This window comes from Prinia subflava, chromosome 1 (genome assembly GCF_021018805.1).
Source record: "Prinia subflava isolate CZ2003 ecotype Zambia chromosome 1, Cam_Psub_1.2, whole genome shotgun sequence".
In the NCBI taxonomy this organism is placed as follows: domain Eukaryota; kingdom Metazoa; phylum Chordata; class Aves; order Passeriformes; family Cisticolidae; genus Prinia; species Prinia subflava.
In genome coordinates this window covers 104,164,467-104,179,063 of record NC_086247.1, presented here as the reverse complement: position 1 = coordinate 104,179,063, position 14,597 = coordinate 104,164,467, and the positions used below count along the sequence as shown (strand labels likewise).

The 14,597-nt window shown below is 37.1% G+C and overlaps 1 protein-coding gene across 1 annotated transcript in view; it reads right to left on the bottom strand.

Moving 5' to 3' along the window:
* Window positions 1-14,597, bottom strand: part of CUL1 (cullin 1) — a 55,605-nt gene that overhangs the window by 13,009 nt on the left and 27,999 nt on the right. The window contains exons 3-9 of the mRNA XM_063405829.1: window positions 11,688-11,862; window positions 10,856-11,023; window positions 9,772-9,822; window positions 8,738-8,828; window positions 7,867-8,030; window positions 4,448-4,610; window positions 741-871 (exon numbers count right to left, since the gene is read on the bottom strand). Coding sequence (XP_063261899.1) covers window positions 741-871; window positions 4,448-4,610; window positions 7,867-8,030; window positions 8,738-8,828; window positions 9,772-9,822; window positions 10,856-11,023; window positions 11,688-11,862 — 943 coding nt within the window. The remainder of the gene's footprint in view (window positions 1-740; window positions 872-4,447; window positions 4,611-7,866; window positions 8,031-8,737; window positions 8,829-9,771; window positions 9,823-10,855; window positions 11,024-11,687; window positions 11,863-14,597) is intronic.

The following is a 14,597-nucleotide window of genomic DNA, read 5'->3' as shown; positions in this document are numbered from 1 at the left end:
AAAACATCATATTGTCTATAGAGAAGAAGGTCGGCAAAGGATTTATACAACTTCATGTTGCCAAGATGCAACCCTAATCAATACAAAACGAAGTCTGAAATTACAATTTTGGGATAAAAATCAAAAAAGCAGCCTTTCCAAAGTCCTGATCTCCCCCTTATATTGTGACCTTTCCAACCATTTCAGCTCCTTCTTCTTCTATTTCTTATGCTTTTCCAAACGGAACAAAGGCACTATCAAAAACCTGAAACTAACAGAAACTTTCTCTAGAGAGTCCTATCCAAGTCAGAATTCTTTAAGATGATGAAATAAAATACAGTTGACTGGAGATAATGGTTCTTGAAACAGTGGACTTGCAGGTGTACTTGTATTGTTTAAGTATGGGGTGTTGTATTTGCACAACCAGCTTTCCAAGCAGCATGACATCCTGACAGAGAGCACAACCTCAGAAGGAAACTCATCTTCCTCAAAACCAAACCAAAAATCCACACAACCCACTCAATCCAAATGAAAACAAAAAAACCCACCCCAAAGACCCCCAAAATTTAAAGAGTATAAACAGAGTGATGTAAGTTTTTTTTTAGCCTTCTATCAACATCTGAGAATTGTCAAGTCCTGACAAGTTAAATTAGTGAGAGGGAAAACAAACAAACTGTAAGTTTTGTCAGAAAGCATTCACTATCCTCTAATGTGAAAGTGGCAGCAACCACACTCAAGAGTTGTTTTGATAGGATACTTGCATTTAGTGCAGCTTCTCCACATTTCTCAATTGCAGCTAGACCCTGATTATGAATGTGGGTTTCCAAAAGTTTTTTCAGTTCTCCAAGGCCATCCTGGATTCGAGATACAAGGTTATACATGCGACCCAAGTCTGAAAAGACAAAATAGGAAAGCTAACATCTTTCATCTGTACTGGCTATTACTTCAAATTCTCATTTAAAGTTGTCAAGAGGAGCTAAACATCCACTGTCAACATAAACACACGTGCAACTGCTTCTCCAAAAAGCCAGAAAAAATGACAGTAAATGATCATACAGTACAGCAAACCTTTGCACTCACCTGGAAAGCTAACACTAGTTAAAAAGAAAACAATCTGTTATATTAGGATCTATTTTTTACCTTCACAATGCAACAAATCTCAAGAATGAAAGCTCATCACTTAAATGGTAGAAAACTTACTTCTGATTTTTAGTTTTCACATGTTTAAAGCAATGATTTAAAAATGGTGTGAATCCTCTCTTATTTAAACAACATTTTGAGGTGCTGCCATGAACTTGAGACTGTTATTAATGTTACTACTGGCTGTGCTATATGCACTGCATTTTGCAGCTGACTGCTGTCCTTTAAATCTTATTCTGAAAAGGACAGTTCTCAGAGATACCAACACTTTTACTCTGGGCAGCATCAGTGGAAACAGTTGGAAACTTAAGGCAAAATGTTATGTATTGATATGACCTTAGCAGATAAATCGAAACATTATAGATCAAATTTCCTTCAATAAAGCACTGTCAGTAAGATATCTTTTAAAAGAAAACTAACTGACTGATTATCAGTAGAAATAATTGTGTCTGAAAGAAAAAAGAAGTTCTGAAAAGCATTACAATAGAACTAATGAAGGTAAAAATAAACTGCATGTCATGTCATGTATGTTAAATTAAAATCTCACCAGTTTTCAGCCAAGACTTTCTAAATCAGTTAGCAATTTTGGAAATTCTAATACTGAAGAGGGTTTTGATTTCTATTATTTAGTTTCAACAGGATAGATGCTTTGTATTTTCTGAGAGCAGAACTCTGTTTAAAAAACCCGCAAACTTTGAATTGGCCACAAACCCACCAGTCACCTCCTGCAATCCTGCCCTCACTGAACAGGCAAGTGAAACAGTAAAGAATCAGATTGTTTACTGTAAACTAAGGAGGATTTTTCACCATGTGGACTCCATCTAAAGGTTGACAGCTGCACCTAGCTCCTCTGAAGTGCAAGGACTTCTCTGCAGGGCTTGTGAGCAATTTTTTACCAGCAGAGGATTATCAGAATAAACAGAACAGAGCAATCTGTTCTGGTACTGGTACTCTACCTGACTCTGAAATACAACACATAGGGTTTGATGCCTTCTAATACTGAAGGGATGACATTTCAGTTCAGTTAGATTTCTGTATAACAGTTCCCTTTCCTTAAAACTTTGTCAAGCTAAACTTGCAGATTTGAAAAAGTAACTTTTTTTCTCTCTGTGAAAACCACGACTGCAACCTGATGTTAACTTTTTTAAGAAAGTAAGAATACCCTACAGAACTTTAAAAAAAGGTAGGAAAATAATGCCATGCATAGATACAATAAGCTGCTTCTATATCTACCCACAAACAAGTGCTCACAAGTTGGTTTACCAGGATGTCTGTGTTAGGTGAAATAAGGAACAGATGCTACAAAGTCTCATGGAAGATTCTCATGGTAACTCCACCTACATCATTACAGCCTTCTCCCAGTAAACCCAATGGTTTCCTATAGGTGTCATACTGATGTACGTAACACATAAGGAATGTGTCCCACAACCTTTATAACCAGTTTATGTATTAGCTGCACAGTAGCTTAAAAAGTTACAGAACACCAACAGGAGTGGCCTGTAATACGATATCCTCAAACAGTTTGCATGGGAGGACCTCAAAAACAGTGTACTTTCAAGAGCAAGGCAATAAATATTCTAATCAAGAGCAATCTTTTATTGTAAGTATAAGATAGTCTACCAAAGGCTACGTTAGTATATCACAAATTGGAGAATGAATTGATTACAGAGATTAAAGAGTGAATTATCAGACTATTATTGAAAATAAATTTTCTAATCTTGAAACTTCATGGATCTTAAAAAGAATGAGGGAACTGCTACAATTTCTGTAAGTGAAGCCTGATAACAGAAGAGAAAATATTTTGGAAGAGAAGAGAAAAATAATCAAGAATTTCAAGAAAGTCTAGTTAATCTTAGAAATAACCCACATGAAAGTAAACCCAAACAGTGCCCAAGACACTAGAAAACTTATTTGCTTTTTTACTTATTTGCTTATTTGCTTATTTGCACAAACTTATGGAATTGCATCACTATGGTAAGTGATTGTACTAAGGGCTCTTATAATCCATGAGGTTGATAAAGTAGGAGAAAAAAAAGTCTGTGAAGGCACCCTAAGTCCAGAAAAAAACCTTCTTGTTTGTTCTATTGCTGTTTCAATTGTCAGAAGTCATTTAATCATTTATAAATCATTTCACAAACCAACACCCATTAAAATCTCTTCCAATTATGGAGTAAATATTTACAAATACAAACAACATCTGACTCAAATACTAGTACAGATTATTCACATTTGAATCAGCCAACTTCTGACCTACTAATCATGCTGAATTGCCCTTTTTGATTTTGAAGCATGTCTTAGTTATCAACATTACTATTACAGATAGTCATAATTCATGGTTGCTATTTTAAGACTGATATACAATGAGACAGAGTCATAGTTACAATTTAAAACTCTCAAATGAACAATTTCATCATTAGTAACTTAACCACAGCATCTCTTACATTCTGCAACTTTCATAAGAGCAGTATTTCTGCTATACAGCCATACTCAAGACTTGAAATACAGATTTCATTAGTTCCTCAACCGGGAAATCACAATCATCATTCACTGTTATCATCTCTATGATCCACAGGAATTAGTTCTGGCTGTTATTTTGTGCTCTTTATTAACTCCTAAAGAAACTCATACAAACCAACAACACAACTGACAATTCCTTAAAGATACCTAAACTCGGAAAATCTTCACTTATTTCAGAGGAAGAGTTGAAGAAGTCTTTATTTTATGTATTGTCTATGACAATATAAACTTGATCTATTAGCAACACTTAAGAATAATTTTCACAGCCAAAATTAACTCATCAATTAATAATTTCCACCCTTTCCTTGTGCTCTATATGCAATATTATGTATTTTATACACTCCATTTCAAAAGCTGCTTATTTGCATCTATTCATCTTTTAACATTTCCTATACATACTTCTGAACACTTTGGATTTTAAAATTCACAGTGCTGACTCAGGAAGATCCATGGATTAAACTGAAACAGCTGGAAAGAGTACGGGTCTGTTTTTCACCTCCAATCTCACACAAGCTTTAGCTCCTGCTGGAAAGATGGCACAACTGCTCTTGAACTTCTTCCAGCCACATTAAGAGAAATCAAACTAGTACTGTTCTGCCTTAATATCTGGGATTGGGGTAGGGTCCTTGAAGCAGTATCCTCAGCCATCCTCATTTCATCAAAACTTGCCTGTCCATCAGTTTAGTGACTATCTTCTCTCTTAATCTAATTCCTGAACAAATGACATTTAGCTAGCACAAGATTTTACATCATTCACATACCATCAGAGAGGAGAGCTCTAAGCCTAAAGCCAGTGTTTGAAACTCCGTACCTTCATTTTTGTCAGCATCCAACAAATTCTGAAACTCTGTATGGAATATCTCCAGGTGTTTCTCGATAAGTACTTGCTCACACTTTCGTGCTAGCTCATCTTGTGTGCTCTCATGGAGATACACCTGAACTCTACGCTGCTCCTCCAGAAGGCGAGCTTCGGCCTACAGAAACACAGACAAACATGAAACCTGCAGGGAAGGCAGAACACCAATCCAACAGCAGAAAACAGGTGACTGTTCAGTAAATTCTTCTAGAAAACAACAATAACAAGCAAACCACTCTCTAGTTTGGTGTTATGGACCACCTACTTGAGCAGTTATTTTTCCAGGAATCATAAAATACATTTGGAATTGATGTTTATGTTGATGAAAATGCTATGTGCTGTTTAAATGGTGGGGGAGAATCACAGCAAGACTGTTTTCCTGTTGCTGGGGAATAAAGAGTTTACAGATGAAAATACGCTGTCAGAAAAAGAGCAAGCTGCTGACATGAGGTGCTGGCAATTTTAGGATCAGCAAGCTCTCCAGCTACAGAGGTAGTTTTGTTTAAGACAAATGTGAATGTATTTCATAGCTCCACAAAACTAAAAGGCAGGAAACTACAATTTAATGCTATGCCCATAACAAATTTATTTGAATATTCTCATCTACATTCTTACACAGAAAAGCTTCCCAAGAAATTACAATCATTTAAATTATACTAGCATTTAATCTGGGATATGAAATGCTACATATGCATATCTTCCTGGCAAACTAAAATTCTAAATGTCATTCAAGGAATAGAACTTATGCCGAAATGTAAAACTGAAATTGTTTACATAACAATTACCTCTATTTTGTTTGCAAAATTGTTAAGGATTCGCATTACAAACCATTTGTAACTGCAGCACATTATTAGGGATAGAGGGTGTATGTCCTCTTATCAGCCCAAATTATTCAAATTAACAACATCATCAAGATAATGTAATTAGGTTAATTCATTTTCCCAGTATGCCAGAGTAACAAGTAAGCACGAAAGATCATATTCCAGACAATAAAAAAGGAACAATTAGACTGCCAGTGCACTCCATCACACATAGACAGCTTTCAATCATCTCAGCTACTGTTAGCCTCACTCATTTTGTAATGATTTTGCAATTAGATCTTGTGAAATGGTCTTGGATTACTGTCTCCTAGAGCTAAACCAGTACTGATCAAAATATAGGAAATGAAATCAGCAATTTGAGAAGGGATATAAGCTCCAGCTCCAAAGTACTTGCCAGTTTCCTACCAGTATGGAATAACAATCAACTTCCTTACTGACAGCAAATAGCAGCAAATCTTTCTTATTAACATTGGAACTACTTATCCTGTATTTAACTAATTCTGTACTTCTATAGTTCAGGAAATTACGCCACTTCTAATGCTGTTTCTTAAAATATCCTTAGACCTTCGCTTTTAATCTTAACAGTCAACTGTCATTGTGAGGTCTTTTATGAAAAGAAATATTTACTCTAACTTCATGTTGTCTTACACTCTTTTTTTTTTTTGTTGTTGTTGTTCTTATAACTCCATTTTCCTTTCAAAGTCACATTTCAGAAATAACTGAAAAATAGTTCACACAACAGTATCTTCACTTGTTTCAACTATGAAGATGAAAATGTCAGTGTAAGACTTTGTATCAAGGCACAGTCTTAAGAAATATCTCCCTACAGCACATCAGGCTATGCCAGCTTTACTCATGAGATCTGGCCTGAGAAGAAAAATTCACAATCCTTCTAAACTCAGGAAGTCTGCCTATACAACTACATACACAAATCCTAGTTCTAGTTAAGATTTCATTGACTATTCTACAAGACACTAACACAATTCTACCGTAACATGGTAACAGTCATGCTATGCTGGTGTGCCCTAAGGTACTCCAAGGTTTCTTTTTATTTTGCAATGCTATTTATCGCCAGACAGAACTCAAAGTACAGTGCTCCAGTGAGAATGTCAAGTAAGTGTACTAAGAGCAGATTACTCAGTTCACAGTTCATGCTTTTATCAGATTACTTGCAAGATCTTATAGCCACTAGTCTGTAAGGAGATGCCAAGAGTGCCCAAATGGCTTGTATAAATCTCTAATACAATAATTTGAGCAGATATGTAAGGCTACACATTGTCCTGCAGAACATTTCCCCTGCTGTCTGCTAACTTTTTATGTGCTTTCATCTTCAACATCAGCTTCAAGCAAAGCAAGTTACTGTTTTGTGGATTTCTGAAGCCTTGAGGATTGTTTGGGGTACTAATAAGCTATTTCTACTTGTCCGTAATCTCTAGCTCTTGAAATAGCAATGACCTTCAGACAGCTTTTTACTGTCCTGGACTGAGAAGTCTGGATGAGCCAGTCATTCAGGTTCTGAATGACTGAAATTTCTTTATACATATATTAGGATGAAAGTTAAAAGGAGAACTTGAAAGGGAAGTAGCAAAAAATAATTAATTCAACAACAGAAAAGTAAACATAGGTTGGGTCTGGTAATTATTGGGAAACTACTAAAGGCACAGTTCCTTTTACTGTGTTATTTCTAGGACTTTCCCTCCCATGTTTTTTTTTTTCTTTTTGGGTAATTCATTGACTTTAATGCCACGTTAAGAAAGGATATTTTCTCTGGTAAAAAGCATTAGAATACTGCAGGGAGGGATGTGTATCTGCACATTGTATACTCGAAAAGCTCTCTTATTTTTTTAACTAAGCTGAAAGGGAATAAACAAGCAGCAATTCAGAAAGTGATGAAATGTGCTGGGAAAATATATATATAAAGCAGCACTTGTCCAAGGTGGAAAATGACCTATCTACTACTGGGTCAGTAAGACTGACCTAACAACCAGGCTAGAAATAGCCAATGTTTATCCTGCTTGCTCTTAGTTGCCCTGTCTGGGATCCCCAAAACCAGAGACAAGTTAAGTATTTAAATCTGGCCTCTCTGATAAGAAGCACAGTGTAGAAGTTCATGACACTAAAATATTCTGAGAGAATTAAAGCTAATTAATGATGTATTTCCTTAGCCAGCTTGCTCAGGCAGGTATTTCAATAAATGTGTCAACACACTCTTCCTTGTAAGGGAAGGGTAAACTTGTGGTATTAAAGCAGAATTATTGTTTTGGTATCTTGAAATCTTCAAAAAAATAATCTGAATTTATTTTAACTTAATCTTCTGTTTTGACTGTTCAGAAAGTTCCATACTTTCAGTGTACTCATTGAAATGCAGTAAGGAGACAAACTTCAGTCCAGATAAACACAGAAGCACATCACTACAGGAAAAAGCAGCTGTTTCTGTAAAATAACCATCATTTCAAGAAACTGATAATAAAAGCCTAGAACTTATATTCCATTATCTCTAAAAAAATCTGTATCCAGAAAAACAAAAAACACAAAGCAGATTAAATAATTTACCTTCTTCATGTACTCTGTGACTGGGTTCTGTTGCAAGAATTCAGTACTTTCTCGTGTATAAAATCTCTCTGTGTCAGCAAGAAACTGAGATTCAAAGGATTCCTTATAGACAGTTAGTGTAGGTCCTTTTGCAAATGCATCATCTTCATTCAGCCCCAGCTCCACTAAAGGAAAAACACAACCAAACAAAAAAGACCAAGAAATGACAAAATTGTTTTTTATGAAGTGGTATCCTGAAAATAAACAAGGACACTCCTTCTAACATAGATGAAAGCAATCAATTGGGACTGTATCAGCATATTTTTTTTAAAAAGTACATTGATTTTGCTTTTAAACAATATCAGTACAAGACATTACTAATGTCAACTATACTTTTAGATATTTCTTCAATGTAGGATTATAGGATTTGGAAAACTTCACTATCTCAAATGCTAGTTCAAATTCTCCTTCCATATTTTGTTCTTCCAGATTATATGCTTTTGCTTTTATTAATGAAACTAGTCAGTAATTTGGATGGCAATGCTCTCAATATTATGAAAAAGGGAAAAAGCAACCCCACTCTACTATGCAAACTACTATCCTTCCCCACTTCCAGATTTAGCTCCTTAATAACTGATTTGTGAACGATGAATACTCTTGTCTATCAGTTGCACTCTCAAGTTTTACAAATATGGTATGATTAACTGTTACTGTATAAAGTATCAGTACAAATGTGAAGTTAAACAATACATAACTGCATTTACATTACTGTAAGAAAAAGTCTACTGGATATCCGAGGAAGTGGGATGTTACTTCTGAGCTCTGCTAGGGTACATAAATTTATTTCTTTATTTTTAAGAAAGTAACAGAATCTTAAAGAAATCACATTTACCATAGGATTGTACAACTCCACTGATCAGCCTTGTATTGATAGTTTCACCATTTCTTTCCTTTTCAATCAATTTCAACACTGCATTTGTTACCTTAGAAAACAGGGATTAAAAGTTAAATCAAGCACAGAGAAAGCAGCTGGTACATCAAACACCATACTTAATTAGGAGTCTATTTTCATATTCAGGAAAAGTCAGGCACTTTGAGAACAACACTGAAGGAGATCTGAACATATAAAGTTCCTACAGAGAATGATACACCTTTAAGTTATACAACAATTACAGTCTAATTAGTGGCAAGGTGTACCTGGGTATTAAAGTGCTTAGTATTTTTTTCTTTAATTTCAAAATACACCTTCTAAGCCAAACTTCTCTTTGTTTTATTCTTGAAATAGAAAACACTGTAGCAGGAACTGAATTAACTACCTGTTCTTTGGACAAATAATCTGTTGCAACTAGTTTATCACGAAGTACTGCTATGAAGTGAAATCAACTTACACATGTACCTAAGAATTGTGATGGAATGTGTTTATTTATATTATAGTGTCAATTCACTAATTGTAAACATTTGGCTAACCTGAATCTCCCAGGCATCAGCATAAATGTAACAACTCACAGTAACATTAGGAGAGCCCAAATCTCAGCCTGTCACTATCTGTTCTCATCCAATCTTGACTCCCAAACTTTAAGACATGACTGTCATCAGCCTGTACTCCTGCTTAGCTTACTAACCACTGAAATTGCTACCTTCAGTCCCCTTAGCTTTTTTAAAGAAAAGCCAAGGGTTCTCTCAGCAGAGAGGTAACAGAATAGTCTTGGTATCAAGGTTCAATCACACACACAAAGGCCTTCAAATTCCTTCAAATATTTATATTTTTTTTAGTATCACAAAGGAGAAGCATAAAGTTTCATTGTATCTTCCAGGTCTGTGCACAATCTCTGCCCCCCCCTCCAGACTCCTTGAAGCTGTTACTAACAATATATGAAATCAACCCTATAAAATAATACTACAGTTGTAATATAATAATTTATATACCTGCTTATTTAATGGCCTGAATAAGCAGTCTCTCCAGGTCACCAAGGCAAGCTAGAAGTAAAAGAAGGAAGAAGATGGAATAAAGAAAATATTTACATATACACATATACATGTAGGGTAACTCTCTTTAAGGAAAGTTGATATAGTATTCTAACTAATCAAAACTTCTAAAACTGTATTTTGGCATTCACATTTCTCAAGCAATGAGATTGTTTCACATTAAAATTACAACTGGCTTTACCACTAACTTTACTAAGTTGTTCCTTTCTCTACCAGGGGATCCACTGCCAGCTCTGGAAACTAACAAAACCCACTTTGAGTTACTATGAAAACATATTTTTTGTTGGCAGTTTCCAAGCTGACAGAGTCCCTTAGCATCAGGCTACTAAAGTTAAGAGGAAGGGAACTAAGGATACCAACTGTTTTTCTACCATACGGAAAATTATTTTAGTGAAGCGGGAAAATAGCATGGCACTTTCCTAATCCTTCACCAGTGAGGACAGTAATTATCCTTTATTTTAAAAAAGCCCTTTTAGTTATCTGAGATACAGAAGTTCTGTTAAGTTCTTATTTATATTACTTCACATTAAAAAAAATTATCAAGATCACATATTAATCTTTCAGAACTGTACCAAAATAACTTATACTACAAACCAAATGTTGTCTGAATCTTAGCAGCTTGGATGGTAAAAAAATTTTAGAAATGTATTGAAGTCATCAGAAAAAAAATACTATTTACTGCTTCATTTGGTGTTTGAAATGCTTGGCTGAATTCTAAGTGGGATGACAAGGCCACGCTGAGGCACACAGATAACACTAAGCAGCAAATATTCAGAAACAGACAACCCTCAATAGTCTACTACTGGAAGTCCCAATACATACAAGGCAGATTAAACATCTCACAGACTTGGAATTTTTACAAATATACTGGAGCAGGAGTAGGGAAAGGAGGGGGAATGCCACTTTGCCCACTTCTTCAAAATTTCTATGAACCTCCTACAACATTCAAGGAGCGATCTGCAGGATGATAATGCAAACACGGCAGATAAAATGGACAAATCATTCACTTCAAAAAGCTACTTACTGAATAAATTTCATATATTCCTTTACGACCTTCATCGCACTCACGACGAACCCAATGTCGATTGAGGTAGGCACATATCCCATTCAATACTTTGCTTGAAAACCTATAATCTTCCCACTGCTGAGTGTAGAACTTCAGCACACTCTCATCCATCAAATCTTCACCATCCTGAAATCACAAGTTTGCCAGTACTGTTGCAATTTTAAGGTACAACCAAGATACATCAGGGTATAAAAACCGACTGTGTAATAAATCCACATCATGCAATGTATTTACAAGAACATACTCCTAATACACTTAGTTCTACATTATTAAAGCACAAAGCCAGTAGGAGATTTTCAAATTAAAAGGCTGGGAAAAAAATGCACAGCACAGATAAAGCTCCAGAAGACACCCCTGTCCCTCTGGATTCAAGACAAAATCCAGCTCTATTAGTAGTTTATTTATAAACTAAAATAAAGGCTGCTGTCAGGCATTTTCAACATGATAGGCATCCATTTTTTCAGCATCCCTAATATGCTGGTTGATTGTTTGGAAAGTCTAGCCATTCTTGCTCAAGTACAGGACAGCTTAAGATGTCATGTAACATTACTTCTATAAAATGTTGCTTCGGCTTGAAGAGGAAAAGCAGCTCACAGGTACAAGCTTAGGGACTGATCTGTATCTGAGGTAAGGTCAACAAAACATTCTAATGGCTATGGAGATAAAAGCACATTTGAAGATCACTCTGTTTACTTCCTTGGCTGCATAGACCCCTAGGCTTTTTGACACAGCTTTTCTTCTCACCCCAGTTTATGTTACAAGTGCAGATCAATCTCATACCCCATCTTACCTTAAGGAGATTTGTCAAGTAGTTCTTCAGAAATTCTTTTAGCCGTTTGTACAATTCCAAGCCCACAAACTGAGCACCTCCAGGTGTCTGGCCCTTTTTCGATTTAGAAGGAGGTACTCCAGCTCCCCGTGCTTGATTAGACTGGTGTACACTGGTACAGTAGTTATAAACATGACTGACAGCAAAGTTAAGGAACATACTTGCCATCATAAGACATTAAAAATAAAATGAAAAACAATGTTAATTTCAATAAGCTATTATTTATACAACTGTGAGTGACTTAAACACAATGCATTACAAGATGTACTAGCCCACATAAAATCAAACCACAGCTAAGAAAATTAAGTAATTTTCAGCAAAATTATCTGCAGCAAAATTGTGTCAGACTGCTGAGGGCATTGAAAATACTGACCCCAACATTAAATTTATTTAATGCTTACTTAACAAGACCACCAAGGAAACAACGCAGTGGAATTTGCTAATACGATTACTTAAATGAAATTTATTTGATCTATTATATTGGTCTTCTACAAATACAGAAGCTTTCATTTGAACTGAAAGAAATTTCAATACTAGTCTCAAGCAATATTCAGTAGTTGAAAACACAAGCGAATATTTTTGCATTCTTTCAAACACCATCCTCTGTAAAAGATTTGGCCATTTAAGATTGGCACACTGGACAAACCTGAAAAGCGATAATAAATGTGTGAGACACACACACATTTAAATGCACGCCATAAGATGAGAATCACTAAAACCCAATTGTAGGCTACAGGTTAATCCCGACATTTCAGTGTAAAATCAGAGTTATAGAATTGCTTAGATTAGAAAAGAGTTCTAAGATGAGTTCAACTGCTAATACAGCACCAAGTCCACCACTAAACCATCTCCCTAATCACCATATCTAAGGGTCTTTTAAATACCTTCTGAGACATTGATTCCACCACCTACCTGGGCATACCATTCCAATGCAGGACAATGCTTACTGTACAGAAAGTTTTCCTAATATCCAACCTACATCTCTGATACACCTTAGGGCCATTTCCTCTTGTTCTCTTGCTTATTACACGGGAGAAGTGGATGACCCTCCCCTTGCTCCTTTCAGGTAGCTGCAGAGAGCAAGGAGCTCCCCCCTGAGCCTCCTTTTCTCCAGGCTAAACACCCCCAGCTCCCTCAGCCACTCCTGATCAGCCTTGTGCTCCAGACCCTTCACCAGCTCCTTTGCCCTTCTCTGGACACGCTCCAGCCCCTCAATGTCTCTCTTGTACAGGGGCCCAAAACTGAGCACAGGATTCGAGGTGTGGCCTCACCAGTGCAGAGTGCAGGGGAGCAGTCACTGCCCTGGTCCTGGTGGTCACACCATTGCTGATACAGGCCAGGATGCCATTGGCCTTTTTGGCCACCTGGGCACACGCTGGCTCATGTTTAGACAGCTGTCAAACAGCACCACCAGGTCCTTTTCCACATGGCGGCTTTCCAACCACTCTTCCCCCAGCCTGTAGCACTGCCTGGGGTTGTGCTTGAAGAGCAGTACCCAGCACTTCACCTTGCTGAACCTCATACCTTGGGCCTCAGCCCACTGGTCCTGCTTCTTTGGACCCCTCTGCAGAGCCTACCCACACGCCAGCAGATCAGCACTCTCACCCAACTCGGTGTCCTGTGCCAAATCACTGAGGGTGCACTTGATCCCCTTGTCTCATTGCTGAAGAGATGAAACAGAACTGGCTTCAGCACTGAGGCCTTGGGAAGAAAGCTTGTGTCTGGCTACCAGCTTGCTGCCTGTGCTGCTTGCATTCATACAGATGCACTTGGTTGGACTGTTGATGCCACCACGATTTTTTTCAGCTAGAAGCCCTGATTCCTTTGTGACCAGGCAATTCTGTGGTTTCTCACACAGTGATCCTTTTTTATTTGATGCCACATGGATCTCCATCACCTACCTCCACTGAGATATCAGGTTGAAGGATCTCACTAGTGGATCTCACTAGCACACCATCCCTCAAAAATTTGTATGCTGTCCCCTGGTTTTATCCCTTTTCCTTTTCAAATCTAGTTTAAAGCTCTCTCTAGAAGACCTGATAACTCTCATAATCTGCAAAGATACTCTTCCCTTTTTGAGACAGGTGTATAATGTCTGTCACCAGCAGGACTGGTGTCACATAAACCTAACCCTGATTAAAGAAAAAAAGGCAAAAAATTGCCACTGACACCAGGCTCAGAGCCAAGTACTGATCTGTCAGCTCCTCCTGTTTCTTCCTTCATCATTCCTTGCAACTGGAAGGAGAAAGGAAAAACTACTTCAGCTTTCGATCTCTTAAGCTATCATCCCAAGTCTCTGAAGGGTCTCTGGATTACCTTTAGAGTTCTTGTTGCAACTTCACTGCTGTGTACCTGAAAAATCTGAGATCTGTCACAGGGTAGGAAGTTTGCTTTTTACATCTTTAAGCCAGGTATCAGACAGGCAGCAGACAACCCTAGCAAGTGCCAGCAATATTCTTCCTGTTATACTATTACAGCCTGGAAGATTTGCTGTAGCTGTTAATGTAACACTTCAAGAACACATTCTCTTTTCTGACCTAAAAAACTCAAACATTCAGAATTCTTCCAAAGTAGTAAGTGGAAGTCACATTGCCCTAAACACCTCAGAAGGCATCCTTAAAGAAGTTGCATTCCACAAGCAAGAAAAAAAAAACAGCGAGGTACCATCCAAATTGCACTTGATGAGGACTCACATCTGATAACAAAAATTACCCTAATGACTCACACAAATAACAATCAGCCAACAGCAATGAAGCTACTGAGCACTCACTCTTCTACTGACAGTCCAAACACAGGCTTTTGAGTCACATCCCTTGCTAGAAAACACTGTATTAACCAATACAGACGGTTTAATTTGGCTCTGGATTTTCA